This window comes from Mercenaria mercenaria, chromosome 6, assembly GCF_021730395.1.
Source record: "Mercenaria mercenaria strain notata chromosome 6, MADL_Memer_1, whole genome shotgun sequence".
Classification (NCBI taxonomy): Eukaryota; Metazoa; Mollusca; class Bivalvia; order Venerida; family Veneridae; genus Mercenaria; species Mercenaria mercenaria.
This window is the reverse complement of record NC_069366.1, coordinates 74,831,897-74,848,550: the sequence shown is the minus strand read 5'-3', so window position 1 is coordinate 74,848,550 and position 16,654 is coordinate 74,831,897. Positions and strand designations below refer to the sequence as shown.

General features: G+C 37.6%; 1 protein-coding gene across 1 annotated transcript in view; it reads left to right on the top strand.

Annotated features, from left to right (window-relative positions):
• The window catches only part of LOC123548507 (programmed cell death protein 5-like), a 37,102-nt gene extending 21,377 nt beyond the window's left edge, over nucleotides 1-15,725 (top strand). Inside the window, exons 2-5 of the mRNA XM_045335809.2 lie at nucleotides 4,333-4,438; nucleotides 8,790-8,881; nucleotides 12,439-12,510; nucleotides 14,366-15,725. Of these exons, the coding sequence (XP_045191744.1) occupies nucleotides 4,333-4,438; nucleotides 8,790-8,881; nucleotides 12,439-12,510; nucleotides 14,366-14,407 (312 nt within the window). The 3' untranslated portion in view covers nucleotides 14,408-15,725. The remainder of the gene's footprint in view (nucleotides 1-4,332; nucleotides 4,439-8,789; nucleotides 8,882-12,438; nucleotides 12,511-14,365) is intronic.
• The last annotated feature ends 929 nt before the right edge of the window (nucleotides 15,726-16,654 follow it).

Sequence of the window (16,654 nt, the reverse complement as noted above, 5' to 3'; positions counted from 1 at the left end):
TGATGATCTCAAGGTCCAGTTTGAATGTGGGTCATGTAGGACCAAAAACTAGGTCACCAGGTCAAATCAAAGGAAAAGCTTGTTTACACTGTAGAGGCCTCATTTATGACCGTATCTTAATGGAACTTGATCAGAATATTAATCTGGAGGCTCTATAGGTTTAGTTCAAATCTGGGTCAGGTGGGATCAAAAACTAGGTCACTAGGTCAGATCGAAGGAAAAGCTTGTTAACACTCTAGAGGCCACATTTATGACTTTATCTTCTTGAAACTTAGTCAGAATGTTAATCTTGATGATATGTAGGTTAAGTTCGAACCTGGATCATGTCGGGTCAAAAACTGGGTCACCGGGTCAAATCAAAGGAAAAGGTTGTTAACAGTGTAGAGGCCACATTTATGACTGTATCTTCATGAATCTTGGTCAGAATGGTAATCTTGATGATCTCAAGGTCCAGTTTGAATCTGGGTTATGTAGGCTCAAAAACTAGGTCACCAGGTCAAATCAAAGGAAAAGCAAGTTTACACTGTAGAGGCCACATTTATGACCATATCTTAATGAAACTTGGTCAGAGTGTTAATCTTGATGGTCTGTAGGTCATGTTCAGATCTGGGTCAGGTGGGGTCAAAAACTAGGTCACCAGGTCAAATCAAATGAAAAGCTAGTTTACACTTAAGAGGCCACATTTATGACCATATCTTAATGAAATGTGGTCAGAATGTTAATCTTGATGATCTTTAGGTCAGTAGGTCAGGTGAGCGATACAGGGCCTTCATGGCCCTCTTTCTAGAATTATGGCCTTTTCGTAATTTCACCTGTTAGGCCATAGTGTGTTCAACTCCCAGTGATCTGCTGAGGCTGCGATTACGTGAGAATGTCGCTTAAAAATACGATTGTCGCACTAAAATTGGTCTAGAAGCGCCAGTTGTCACGTTACAAAAATTTTGGGGACAAATGTGCGTGTGGATGACCAGAACTTAGAACAACTAGTTCACATTTCTTCTGCATCGCAGTTGAAGAGTTTCCCAAAAAACGTTACATTGACTCACCAGCAAAGAGACAATGAACAATTTTAAGCTATATTTCTACATCTGCAGGCAAGAAAAACGTTCAGTCTAATGATTTATGGCCTATTACTTTATGTCGCTTCATAAACAGCTCCATAGACCCCAGAAACCCCTGATATTGTTTACCGTTCTCCACCCACAGTAGCTTAGCACTCTCCACCCATGTCTCGGCAGGTGAAATTGAAAACGAATCCGTTGACTGCCCTATCATCTCAAATACTTATCATCACAAAATTAAACCCAAAAGTGTGCAAAAAATTCAGATGAAGCCTAAAAGTAAAGTGACTCCAAATTTCAGGAGGGTTGATTTAATAATTACCAATGTTTGAACTGCAATAGATACTTCAGTTGTAGTAATGTTGCCGATTTATATCATTGACATAACGTCAAAAGTTGTTGTCCCCAAGATTGTGAAAATGTTCCCACATTTTTCATACCAAGGGGACATTTGTCCCCACCATTTTTGATCTTCGGCAGATCACTGAACAGTGAACTCCTCATACACATTTTGAAGGAATGGATTCAAAGTTGCTCAGATGCACAACCTTACCTGAATACAATAGGCTTCAAACATAAAGTTGAACATCCTTCATGTGATGATGGTCTGTACTAAAAACTTGGCTATTTAGAAGATGGTGCTGTATGTTGCGGCATCCATGCCCTATGGGCACATGTCTAGTTCTTTTGATTTGAGAGACAGTGTTCAGATCGAGAGAATGTCTCTCATTCCAAGAGAAGTCTCCGACCTGGGGAACATAGAGATCACTTTCAGCTACCAGGTTGGATCAGCTGAATCAAAACAAATGCAAAATTGTTTCAAAATGAGAGTTCAAATTTGTTAATGTCATACCTGATAATGAAAGGTTAAACACTGATACAGACAATTCCTGACCAGTCATGATTAGTTACTTATTTAATAGGTAAGACTATTGGCAAATGAACTGTCTCACAGACAAGGGATTCAGTTCTACATTAACACAATACATAGTGGTGGTGGTGGTGGGGGGGGGGGGGTTCAAGAATTTTCAAAGTTAATGTTGAACATTTTTAAAGCTGCACTCTCACAGTTGAACAAACAGTACAAAAATCATATTATAACGAACTGCGTACAACAGGAAACATTCATTACAAGACCTTTTACAACATACAGGAAAGCCTTTGGAAAAGATTCCTACCTTTTGAAACACAAACATTTTAAGATCACACGGCAAACATCCACATAAATATTGGCAATACATGTACATGATTTACATTGTATTTTTAGTAACCCTTAGTCAAGGCAAATAATGAATTTTTCATCCTTGTTTATCCATACCCCCACTATGCTCGTTTTCATATCATGGGAAAACTTGTAAAATAGTATTGGATTTCTAATTTTCGAAATGATGATTACATTTTTGATGGGATTCAGATTCTTGTTTTTAAAACGCTCAAAATTCGCTCTCCGTTGATCTCAAGAAACAAAAATTTCCCCACACCCGCACCTACCCCCATCTGGACCCATCCTGGAAAAATATCCTGGATCCACCCCTGCAATATTCTAAATCCATAATGAGTCAGAGTCAAGTATTTCTGTGTGATTACACAAGGAGATGGTGGCTAGCTGTGGTTACAGAAATATACACTGACGAGATAAAGAAACGCCTCATTCAAACTCGGTATACAATTTTATTCAATTAGAACTGATTCAAATTAAAAGACATTCCATTCGCAAATTAGATGCTTTACAAGAATTTATGGTCAATAAGAAATCATTTCATTGTCGCATTATGCTTTAATCTTGAATTTTAATAGCCCGGTCGGAGAAATGCATTAGAAAAATCAGTAGCGCGTGTGGCCACCTCTGCTAGCAACCACAGCAGCAAGGCGACGCCTCATAGAGCCGCACCAGTTGCGTAACAGATACCGTGGGATTCTGGCCCACTCCTGGTGCAGCGCTGCTACCAGTTCCCGGACGTTTGCTGGCTGGGGTTGACGTTGGCGTAACCGCCGTCCGAGATAATCCCACGTGTGTTCAATCGGATTGCAGTCCGGTGAACACGCCGGCCAAGGTAAAACATTAATGTTCCTAGCCTGAAGAAAGTCCCTGGTGACGCGTGCAACGTGAGGTCGCGCGTTGTCGTGCTGATAGACTAATCCTTGACGTTGACGGAATAAAGGGACAACTACATGACGTAATATCTGGTCGATGTAACGCCTGGCTGTGAGATTACCTTGGCAAACGACGAGTTGGGACTTAAACCTATGGTTGATTGCTGCCCACACCATTACTCCACCTCCACCGTAACGATTGTGCTCCAAAACGCAATTGTTTGCGTAGCGTTCATGGCGTCGTCTATAGACACGGATACGTCCGTCGGCGTTCCACAAGTTGAAACGCGACTCGTCACTGAATACTACGTTCTGCCAACGCTGGCCGCGATGGTTGCAGGCCCAAATAAGACGTTGTTGACGGTGGCGTAACGTTAGAATTAGACCGCGGTAGGGCCTACGACAGGTAATTCCGCGTTCTCTGAGTCGATTTCTCACTGTATGTCGACTAATTGGACGTCCACGGTTACCTACAACTATACGTGACGTAAATTGCGCCGTCACAAATCTGTTACGTAAATGACGTTGACGTATATAATTATCCTGTCGTATTGACGTTACACGCGGTCTACCTGAACGTGGTCTATTGATAGACGTTCCCGTGTCTCTAACACGTCGAATAAGACGCACAATTGTCGAACGAGTGACGTTAAAACGTCTAGCAACTTGTTCCTGCGTTCGCCCACATTCAAGCATAGCCAAAACCTGAGCCCTCTCTTCAGAATTCAGCCTCGGCATTACGAAAACTAATGTTTTTTTCAGAGAATAGCTGAAAATATGGTTGTGTGTCGTATTACACATGTACATGTGCAAAAATCGTTCAATCAAACCACATAGTTTACATGCACGGACTGCACAAGGAAATCATGACCAGGTACATGAAGTGAACAAATGGCTGAATGAAATCGCGCGAGTTTTTGTTCACTGTGTTTGTCGGTCAGAGTACATGTAGATTTACTACATTTCACAACAATTAAAAGCGTTAGGAAAAAAATAACGCCAAATTTCAATGAGGCGTTTCTTTATCTCGTCAGTATACTTCTGAAGAGTCTTTCTCTTAGTCTGTAAAACCTGATTATCTGACAATATTAAGATTGATCAATTTGCTTTTCAGTTGAAACATTGATTTAATCTTTGATTTCATTGAAATATTTTTAATGTGTTTTCTTTAATAAAGGGCCAAGGGGGCGGCAATGATCAACAAAAGGAGAAAGAAAGACAGATGGAAGAAATGAAACACAGTATATTGAGTCAAGTTCTTGATCAGTCAGCTAGAACAAGGTGTAAGTATTAAGAAACAAGCTTTACAGGTGCTTCTCCAAAAATCTGCTACATGTTACAAACAAATTTTGAAAGAAAAGCAATGAAGATAAGCTTTAGAGGACAACATCTTTTTTGTCATAATTAAGTATGGTTTAATTTAGAAAGTACAATGTTCATTCATATGATAGTAATTGTTTGGAAAAAGTAAAAACAAAGTGATAGTGAGTGATAGGTTGTTATTTATAATGTCTGTAAAACATGTAAAAAATTGTTAATTCCACATTTAAGATATGATACAGCAGTGAACTTACATCTTGTTACAAGTATATTGACCTCAGTATTTATCATTCAATTTACTGAGTTAATATTTTGAATGGTTAATCTGTTTTGGAAATTTTTGTATCTCAGTGGATGTACAATGTATAGTTAGTATAAGCTTCATTTATCACAGGAAATTATTGTAATCTTGAGCTTCTTGTTAAACATGACTGGGCAAACCAAGGAAAGTATGAACATTCTAATCTTTGAACCTATTAATTATCCCCCGCCGATGAAATCGGGAGAGGGGTATTGAAATGGCGTTGTCCGTCCGTCAGTCCGTCCGAGCTCACATTTGCATACTTAGTTGGCTATAGGAACAATAGGTAACTGTACTTTTTCTTGATGTCATTCATTCCGTAAGGCTTTTATGTGGCTACTTTTCTCTTACGTGGCTAAAAGAACAATAGAGAGAACAAAAGAGTAGCCATATAAGTATCAATATGTAGGAATGTCCGTCCATCCGCAGCCATTTCTCAGTAACTATCAGGTAGAATTTCAAAAAACTTGAAATAAGCATGAACCAACATACTGCAATGATGCCCGTCAAGGTTTTTAGCTCGACTATTCGAAGAATAGTCTAGCTATTCTACTCACCCTGGCGTCGGCGTCAGCGTCGGCGTCACACCTTGGTTAAGTTTTTGCATGCAAGTACATACAGCTATCATTTAAAGGCATATAGCTTTGAAACTTATTTATTCTTTTTCTAGGTCAATTACCAACCTCACTGGGTCAAGTTCCATAACTCTAACATGTATTTTGAGCAAATTATGCCCCCTTTTGGACTTAGAAAATTCTGGTTAAAGTTTTACATGCAAGTTACTATCTCCAAAACTAATGCAGATATTGAATTGAAACTTCACATGTGTCTTCGGGGTTATAAAACTAGTTGATAGCACCAAGTCCCATAACTCTGACCTTCATTTTAGCCAAATTATGCCCCTTTTTGGACTTAGAAAATTTTGGTTAAAGTTTTGCGTGCAAGTACATACAGCTATTACTAAAAGGCATATAGATTTGAAACTTATTTTTTCTTTTTCTAGATCAATTACCTACCTCACTGGTCAAGTCCTATAACTCTGACATATATTTTAGCTAAATTATGCCCCCTTTTGGACTTAGAAAATCCTGGTTAAAGTTTTACATGCAAGTTACTATCTCCAAAACTAATGCAGATATTAAATTGAAACTTCACATGTGTCTTCGGGGTTATAAAACTAGTTGATAGAATCAAGTCCCATAACTCTGACCTTCATTTTAGCCAAATTTTGCCCCCTTTTGGACTTAGAAAATTTTGGTTAAAGTTTTGCGTGCAAGTACATACAGCTATTACTAAAAGGCATATAGATTTGAAACTTATTTTTTCTTTTTCTAGATCAATTACCTACCTCACTGGTCAAGTCCTATAACTCTGACATATATTTTAGCTAAATTATGCCCCCTTTTGGACTTAGAAAATCCTGGTTAAAGTTTTACATGCAAGTTACTATCTCCAAAACTAATGCAGATATTAAATTGAAACTTCACATGTGTCTTCGGGGTTATAAAACTAGTTGATAGAATCAAGTCCCATAACTCTGACCTTCATTTTAGCCAAATTATGCCCCCTTTTGGACTTAGAAAATTTTGGTTAAAGTTTTGCGTGCAAGTACATACAGCTATTACTAAAAGGCATATAGATTTGAAACTTATTTTTTCTTTTTCTAGATCAATTACCTACCTCACTGGGTCAAGTCCTGTAACTCTGACATGTATTTTAGCCAAATTATGCCCCCTTTTGGACTTAGAAAATCCTGGTTAAAGTTTTACATGCAAGTTACTATCTCCAAAACTAATGCAGATATGGAATTGAAACTTAACATGTTTCTTCGGGGTTATAAAACTAGTTGATAGCATCAAGTCCCATAACTCTAATATGCATTTTGGTCAAATTATGTTTCCGTTTTGGAACTTAAAACTCTTTTGATATTTAACATTTTGGGTAATAATTTCCTGCTTCTGTGACAATATTTCGAATAGTCGAGCTTGGCTGTCTTACGGACAGCTCTTGTTTTTGGATTGGTCAGTTTCCCTTAGAGTAATTGCCCTTGATTTAATGAAAAATCCATGTCTGTAGCCATTTCTCAGTAATAAGCAGGTAGAATTTCATGAAACTTGAAATACAATGTAAATATGAACCAACGTACTTGCCTGTCATTTTATTTTTTCAATTGGTCAGTTTATTGCCCTTTAAATATTTAAAAATCTACAGATTTGTACGTAACAAACCAATTGGTAGAATTTCATTAAACTTCTTTCATTCTTTTCCATGAACATTTATTATAAACATGTGAAGTTTTGTACCCACACCTGGTCACCACCTTGCCTTGGTCACACCCCGTCCCCCCCCCCCCCCCCCCCCCCCCACTCCCAAAAAAAAAATTCCTTTTTAGCTCGACTATTCATAGAATAGTAGAGCTATTGGACTCGCCCATGCGTCGGCGTCCGCGTCCCGATTTTGGTTAAGGTTTTGTATGTAAGCTGGTATCTCAGTAATCACTTGTGGGAATGGATTGAAACTTCACACACTTATTCACTGTGACAAACTGACTTACATTGCACAGGTTCCATAACTCTTTTTTGCTTTTTTACAAAATTATGCCCCTTTTTCGACTTAGAAATTTTTGGTTAAGGTTTTGTATGTAAGCTGGTAACTCAGTAACCACTTGTGGGAATGGATTGAAACTTCACACACTTATTCACTGTGATGAACTGACCTACATTGCACAGGTAACATAACTCTATTTTGCTTTTTTTTTTACAAAACTATGCCCCTTTTTCGACTTAGAAATTTTTGGTTAAGGTTTTGTATGTAAGCTGGTATCTCAGTACTTACTAATGGGAATGGATTGAAACTTCACATACTTGTTCACTGTCATGATCTGACATGCACTAAGCAAGTCCCGTAACTCTACTCTTTTTTTTTTCAAAATTATGCCCCTTTTTCGACTTAGCAGTTTTTGGTTAAATTTTTGTATGTAATCTAGTATCTCAGTATCCACTAATTGGATTGGATTGAAACTTCACTAACTTGTTCACTGTCATGATCTAACATGCACTGTGAAGGTCCCATAACTCTACTTTGCATTTTTACAAAATTATGCCCCTTTGACTTAGCAGTTTTTGGTTAAGTTTTTGTATGTAAGCTGGTATCTCAGTATCCACAAATTGGAAAGGATTGGAACTTCACACACTTGTTCACTGTCATGATATGACATGCAGTACAGAGGTTCAATACCTCTACTTTGCATTTTACAAAATTATGCCCCTTTTTCGACTTTTGTATTCATTCAATTGACAAGGCTGTTGAATAGTCGAGCGTTGGTGTCCTCCGACAGCTCTTGTTATTATTTCTTTTCAAACCTTCCATGAATATTTATCAGCATGCAAAGTTGTACTGTTCTCCCACCTCACTCTCCACTCAGTCTTGCCCACCACCCCGATCATGCATCTCCATCCCCCACCCATTTTTTTTTTCATCAATTTTAATTTTCCATCAATATAATCAGCATGTGAAATTTTGTACCCTCACCTGGTCACTCCATTGCCCCCCCCCCCCCCCCCCCCCCAAAAAAAAACAAAAACAAAAAAAACATTCATTTTCTTTTAAAATGATTTTGACTAATGAAATTATTTGTTTCTTAGTAACATCCTTAACTTTTTGCCGGATATAGTTTTTTTCCATTGCATTCCTCACCACAGCCCTTTTGGCGGGGGATACCAATTCATCGAATTTGCTTATTTTTACATCAGTTGTAGAAAAAATTCTCACAACTTACGTGTAACTACGCTCAGTGAAGCTTCCTGGATATGGTGCCAGTACTCAGGGCTTTTGAAAAGGATTATGGAAACAGCAGTCAGACTGGGTTCGAACACGCCATCTCTAAATCAGGAGTCTAACACTGTACTCCCACAACACATGCTTCCATGAAATGTATTTTTAACAGTTTTAGCAAAGTATGAAAAAAAAGAATGAATTAGATATTATCATTGATTATATGTTTGTATTTTCAGTAAACACAATAGCTGTAGCCAAACCAGAGAAAGCTAAAATGGTAGAATCAATGTTGATACAGATGGCCCAGTCAGGCCAAATACAGGGGAAGGTAACTCTCGTAATTTTCTTCCTAGAACTTTCATTGCACATTCTTTCTGATATTTGTAAGAAAGATTTCCTGATGCAAGCTCTAAAGGGAATTTTGATGGGAAGTTATTTGTTAGCAAGTAAAATGAGAAAGTTAAGTTAAAAATGATGCCTTCGTGGCTGAGTGTTTACAGTCACTGACTTCAAATCCCTTTACCTGCACTGCTGTTGGATCGAAACCTCACTTAGGTGTAGACTGTTTTTCATGTGAAGGAGTCTTCCAGCTGGCTTGGAGAAAATTTGGTGGTTCTACCCTGGTGCCAGTCCATTCCTTAAATAATACTCAGAGCAGCACCTGGGGTCTTCCTCCACTACAAAAGCTGTTTGGTTTGCAAATGCTCACTGGATGGTAATATTGTAGTTTGACTTTATTGAAATGAATTTTTTAAAGTTTTAACCATATTTTTAACCCACCTGAGTCAAAGGCTCATGGTGAGCTTTTGTGACCGCTCAATGTCCGTTGTGTGTTGTGCGTCCATCAACATTTTCTAAGAAAATCTTCTTGAAAACCACTAGACAGAATTACATCAAACTTCACAGGAATGATCCTTGGGTGGTCCCCTTTCAAAATTGTTCAAAGAATTGAATTCCATGCAGAACTCTGGTTGCCATGGTAACCAAAAGGAAAAACTTTAAAAATCTTCTTGTCCAAAACCACAAGGCATAGAACATTGATATTTGGCATGTGACATCATCTGATGGTCCTCTATGAAGATTGTTCAAATTATGCCCCTGGAGTGAAAAGAGGCCCTGCCCCGGGGGTCCCAAGTTTTACATAGACTAATATAGGAAAAAACTTTAAAAATCTTCTTGTCTAAAACCACAAGACCTAGGCCTTTAACATTTAGTATGTAGCATTACCTTGAGGTCCTCTACCAAAATTGTTCAGATTATAACCCTGGGGTGAAAAGAGGCCCTGCCCTGGGGGTCTCAAGTTTTAAATAGACTTATATAGGAAAAAGCTTTAAAAATCTTCTTGCCTGAAACTGCAAGGCCTATGCTTTTGATATTTGGTATGTTTTATTACCTTGTGGTCCTCTACCAAAATTGTTCAAATTATGCCCCTGGGGTGAAAAGAGGCCCTGCCCTGGGGGTCCCAAATTTAACATAGACATATAGGGAAAAAATCTTCTTGTCTGACAGTTCAAGGCCTAGGCCTTTAATATTTGGTATGTAGCATTGCCTAGTGGATGTCTAACAAGAATGTTTAAATCATTCCCCCAGGGTAAAAAGAGGCCCGCCCTGGGGGTCACTTGTTACCTTATATGAGTTAAATGGGAATAAATACCTAAAAAATTATCAGATCATATTTCCTAGACTGTTTCAGGGTTTTCCTTACCATGTAAAAAGCGCGGGATTACACGATTTTTTGCAGTCATGTCCCCAAAAATTTGCAGGTGTGCCACCTCAATGTCGCGCAAAAAGTCCTTCCTGATTAATTTTTTTTTTCGTAGTTCTTTTTCATTAATTCATCCATTCCCACTTCCATTCTTTTAACAGTCTCTTCTAGATCTTTTTTGTTGTACCCTAAGGGTAAAACTTAATTTTCGGCTACATCTTTGTTTATCTTCTATTTTTATCAGAACGTCCATCTTGGAGAGCAAGCCAAATCTAGTTTGAAACACACTATTCTATTGGACAGAAATATATAGCGAACTAATCAAAATTCTCATCCTATCTTTCATCGACCAAATGGGGATTCCTGGGAAAAATCAAGGTTAAATTACCTTATTTGGTTAATTTCGCTAAAAGCCGATCTGGTTCGTCTGAACTTGGACAGTATACATCCAACCGCATAAAAAGCCGATCCATTAGAGTTCGTGACAAGTATTATCGGCTATCTCTGCCAATGCTAAAATTAGACTATGGAATTCCAAAAAGGTGTTATTTAAAGTTGTACGGAGAAAGAAAATGATACTGGACCCTATGAAACATGTATCAGTCACCTCGTATCAAGAAAGTAACAGTTTAAAAAGTTAGTTTTAAAAATGATAAATAAAGGACATGAATTGACTTTCACTGTTTTTATTCCATATTTTGTTGTTATACAATACAGGGCAAAACTACAGTTAAAGTTCTCAAACAACAATCAGTATTTAAAATGTCCCCCAAAATCATGTGTATGTCCCCTAAAATGCAAACCTGTGGGACATCATGTCCCCCAAATGAAAAATCCTAGGGAAAACCCTGCTGTTTAATTATAATTACCTGATGACCCCAAGTGATTAGGGGTCACCTGACTGTGACCTTGACCTACTGACCTACTTTCTTTTTTTTTAAGATACAGCCTTGAAATTTGGATGACACATAAAGTTTTGCACACCAATCTTAAAACTGACTTTCATCGACCATGAATATGACCTTCTGACCTACTTTCTAATATTTTAACATTAGTTTGCCATTTTAAACATGTGGCTCATATTACTCAGGTGAGCGATTCAGGGTCATCATGACCCTCTTGTTGAATGAACATCCTTGTTGTTCGACCTTGTTGGAAAATGTATTTGTCCAGGGGGTTGGGCAGCATTAAAGGTTTCTGATTAATAACCAGTTCTGATTGACATAGTGTCACCAAACTTGGTGTATAGTAAGCATTTTCAGCATGCCCATTCACGCACTGCAGTACGTGAATCACGCACAAAATATCAAATGCACGCATAAAAATCACTTGTTGGGGGTACATGCACGCAGAGATTCGGAACTCCTGTTCAGCTGGCAAATCGCTGTTTATTTCATCATGCACTTGCCAATTGTTTGGTACAGTCTTAAACGCAGATCCGGTCCAGGGACGTGATAATTTCGTTTCCATCACCGAATTCTCGGCGTAATTGTCAGCCGCATAGAGGGGTTTCGTAAGTGTTTTAGTCAGACGTCACATGGGTCGTGTGCAAAAAAAGTATGGATACAAAATGCAAAAAGGCATTTTAGCTTTTATAAACTCAACAAAAGGTCAACAGTATTTTATTTTTGGATATTTAACTGCAATTTTGATACACATTGCATATCTGTAATAGTTTGGGCATTTATTATTGATTGGCGATTTTTATCAGTCTTCAGTTGACTGTATGTTATTTCGGACAAATCATGTTCCGTCCACGAAATCGGGAATACATGAACCGTGCTGAAAACTTATTTATATTTAGTATAATATTGGGAGGGGTCCTATGATTCAAAATTTCCTATCTTAACTTTGGAAAAACATTTTAAATTTTCTAAAATTATCTCATCTGTTATACCCCACCCACGAGAGTTCTGCATGAAAAAAAAACATGTATGTACAAATTTCAGTAGTTAAATAGAAAACTTTCAGATCTACCAAGTAGTGTACCCCCAGATTTTGAAGTGTACCCCTATTTTGCAAAAGCAGGGGGTACATGTACCCTTAACTTTAAAAATGAGTGGGCATGCTGATTTTAGTCCACTTGGGGTCAAAGTCAAACAGAATTGTAATGTTACGGACCTTGTTTTGTGGCATTCCCACTTTTCTTCTTCTTGTTACTTTTTCTTTTTTTTTTCCAGCTAAATGAGACCCAGTTGAAAGGATTATTAGAAAAAGTGAGTGAACGGACACAGAAAACCACAACAGTTAAGGTATAATAAAAACAAATTATATATTGGTACATTGTTGTGTTCTAATACCATGTTAAGAAATACTGGATGACTACTAGTATTAACAAATGTCAAAATAACAAAATTGATACTGTCTATATATTAAAAGGTATTTATTTTGGCAAGGTTTGTCATGCAATGGTAAATTTTGTTCTATGTGCAAAGTTTTGTGATGTTTCACTTAGATTGTCTACAGTTGTTGTTCAACATGATGACCCCTATTCCACAAAACCAGCCATAAACACTCTCAGAAGTTTCCATTAACCTGGTTGCATGTTGTTGGATCAATCCCACTCAATTCTAGGTGAATCACACCACTACTATTATTTTAATTTTCCAGTAAATTGATACTAGTGTCTAAAGGTACAGTTTAGATACTTCTCACCTTCCCAGAGAGGTATTTTACCATTTATAGTAGAGTTTTACACTTCTGTGAAATTTGTCTCCCCAGGATAAAGATTATGAGAGTATTAAAGATATCATTATGTCTCCCACATAGGGAGACATATTGTTTTTGCCTTCGCCATCTGTCTGTCCGTCTGTTCGCGTGTCCACATTAAACTTGTCCGGCTTTCACAGGTCAAACTGCTGGCTGAATTTAGATGAAACTTAACAGGAGTGATCAGTACCAAGCCTAGTTGTGCATATCGCCTGCATGTTCCATTTCACTGCAAAAAAAGGCAGCAAGAGCTAAAGGTAGAAAAATCTTGTCTGGCTTTCACAGGTGTAACTGCTGGCCAGATTTTGACGAAACTTCACAGAAGTGATCAGTACCAAGCCTAGTTGTGCTTGTCACTGGCATGTTCCGTTTCACTGCACAAAATGGCAGCAAGAGCTAAAAATAGAAAAATCTTGTCTGGCTTTCACAGGTCAAACTGCTGGCTAGATTTTGACGAAACTTCACAAAAGTGATCAGTACCAAGCCTAGTTGTGCATTCTTTAATCTCGAATCTTTCAAGCAGAATAATCTCTTATTGATTGGAAAAGTAGTGAAAAATGCGCATGTGGTGTAAAAAAGCGCATTGTGTACAACGTACGAATTGTTTTGAGTAAGAAACATTTATGTTACAGTTTTCACAACGTGTGATTATTATGCGCACAGTATTTCATTGTTTCTGGTGTCAAAAATATGGGAAATGGCGACGAAAAACGGCTGTGTTTTCAATAAAAAATGGTTGTTAACGTGGTTGGTGGACCACGAAAACCAGCACAAAGCAGTGTGCAAACATTGCAACAAAATAATAGACATTGGCTGTATGGGCAAATCTGCCCTAAAATCACATGCAAAGTCAGAGAAACATAAGAAAATACTGAGCTCAACAGGAACTTCTTCGTTGGATTTGTGCACAGTACCGCCCCCACCGCAGGCATCTTCAATGCCGAAGTCGCATGCTCAAAAGCAAATAGATCCATTTTCAAATAATTAAATTAAAATATGTCTGCTTGGTTAACTATGCTTATTTCTAGGCATACTGGTGTTCTGTTGTAAGAGTTATTCCATATCTAAGCTTAGTCCTTGAAAAGTCCTTGAAAATTTTGTCAACTTGCCTGTATGAACTGTGGTTCTGCTTCACTACACAAAATGACCGCCAGAGCTAAAGATAGAAAAATCTTGTCCGGCTTTCACAGGTCAAACTGCTGGCCAGATTTTTGACGAAACTTCACAGGAGTGATCAGTACCAAGCCTAATTGTGCATATCGCCGACACGTTCTGCTTCACTGCACAAAATGGCCACCAGAGCTAAAGGTATACATAGGGGGGAGACATGTTTTTTTTAAACACCTTCTAGTTAGAAATGTGATTTAGTAGCTTTAAAGTGTTTGTGTTGTATTTCAGTTTGATAGAAGAAGAGCAGCTTTAGACAGTGACTCAGACTGACCAGTTATTGTGACAATCCTAATGCTACAAAGTGCTGTATTTCATAATGTGCTACACCTCCGATTGACTCAACAAGGCACAAGATACTGAACTTTTATACAATCCAGTCTGTGTTAAGAAGCCGTTCAAGGAAGCTATTAATATTTGGTGTCTTTTTTTTCTGGTTGTCTGCTTGATAGAGAGCAGCATGTATAGAATATGATATGGAAAATTAGGACCTGTTAAAATTTTGATTTGATAATATGGCAGCAATAGGAAAGTTGAATAGAGGTGGCCACTTAATATAGGTTTGACTGTAAACAAAGTTCTTTCACCAAAATAAGTTTCAGCATTCTAAGGATAGACCAGAACATCATTATAATCAAACAGTTTTTCCACTTGTGTTCAGAAGAAGTCCTTGAATTGCTCAAAACTTTATCCACTGAATATAAAACACACAAATGATGGAGTCAAATGGTAGTTTCACCTTTTTAGAGGAGCTGTTGCTAATTTTTCAAAAAAAGGCCCAAGAAAATGGATGTTGTATTTTCTTCCCGCTTATATTTATTGCTAGAACATTATGTCCTTATTTTCCTATGACATTCTAGGGTTAAATTTTGAGAATTGTTCTTTTAAACTCACATTTTCATCGGTTCTTATCCAAATAACTGTTTGCCATATTGGATTGTTAGTGGTTTTGTTTCATGTTTATATTGAACGTAATGTAAATTTGTCTATTGAATGATTTTGTTCGCAAAGTGACCAGTCAGATTCAAAAGGACCTTTTGGGCCAAAGGTTTCCGTCTTATTCCGGTACATGTATGTCATGTACATTGCAGTTCAATGTATCAGAAAATAGGATAGATGGATAGACATGCACCGTTTCCTGGTAAAACAATCTTCATCTAAAGACAAATGAATTCAATTTCAAGACATGTTTGCAGAAATTACAAGTGTAAATACAAGAATGATTAGATACAGACTTGGCAAAGGATATTATGGCCACGAACATATCCACCAAATAATTGACTTTTTGATTCACATTTTGTGCTGCTTTATTGTTACATCCTCTCCTGATGTTGTTTACAAACGGAAATGGGAAAGGTCATTTTGAATCTGACTATGTACATGGGGGTTTCTGCTGACATGTAAAGATAAGTGACATTAGAATGATGCACAATGTAAAATAGGATGTGTGTTTATACATGTACACAGGAATTATTTTTTTCACTGTATACCATAATGCAATCTTTATGTGTATAAGTTATTTATCATACATATTGTGATGCCCAAAATTAGTGCTTTTCAAATTTTATAATAAAATTTATTAAAGATGAAAGACTTTTTCTTTGTAAATACATTTTGTTGATCCGAAAGCTCTTCTGCAATGAGGATGCTTGTCGCCATTTGTTTGATTAACCCTTAGCCTGCTAAATTTCTAAAGTGGACTGGTCCATCATTCAATTTGGGCAATACCATTTATTATTCCAAGGGGTGTTCACTGAAAATTTACTGGCTGAATAGCGAACAGTGCAGACCGTGACCAGATATGCAGGCTAATCTTGGTCTGCACTGGTCGCAAAGGCAGAGTCAGTTGCCGCCAACAGGCTAAAGGTTAATGTTTGTTTATTTTTCAACAGTAACTGTATTTCAGCTATAATTATAAATGGTACCCAGTCCTACTGAGTTATGTACCAGTACAGATTTGAATGAAAACGTCTGAAAATGAAACAGAGGTACAAATCATTTATATCATCTTCTTAAAGTCAACATGGAGAAAATTTTCTTTTCTACCAAGCAGGTAAAGTCAAGGTTGTCCAGGATCACCTTACCATTTCCCTAGGGAAAACTGAAGCTGTGCTGCTTGACTGCATTATCTGTAGTTACAGAGTTGGGTTGGGTTTGGAAAACAGTCTTACACAGGCATACATATTCAGTTCCTATATTCATTGACAGCTGATAGATCTTTTGAGCCTCTGCATTGGTAGTCTTATGTTCAGCTTTGTTTTTGTTTATGAATGCTGGTAAACAGCTGCTTATGTTTATTTACACCAGATTGAGAAATGGTAAGAAAGTGCTTAAACATCTCCAGTTTGTATTAGCAGTTTTGGCTGCCCTTCAAAAAAAAGCCTTCACTGACATTGAGTCACTAGCCTGTTACTGCTGAGAGTACCAAGCTTGGTTTGGTTTGTAGAATTTTTCATGTAAGGAATTTATTCAGCCGAATAGCAGAAAACAGTCTTTAACAGTGCCTGCCTACCTGTGCCT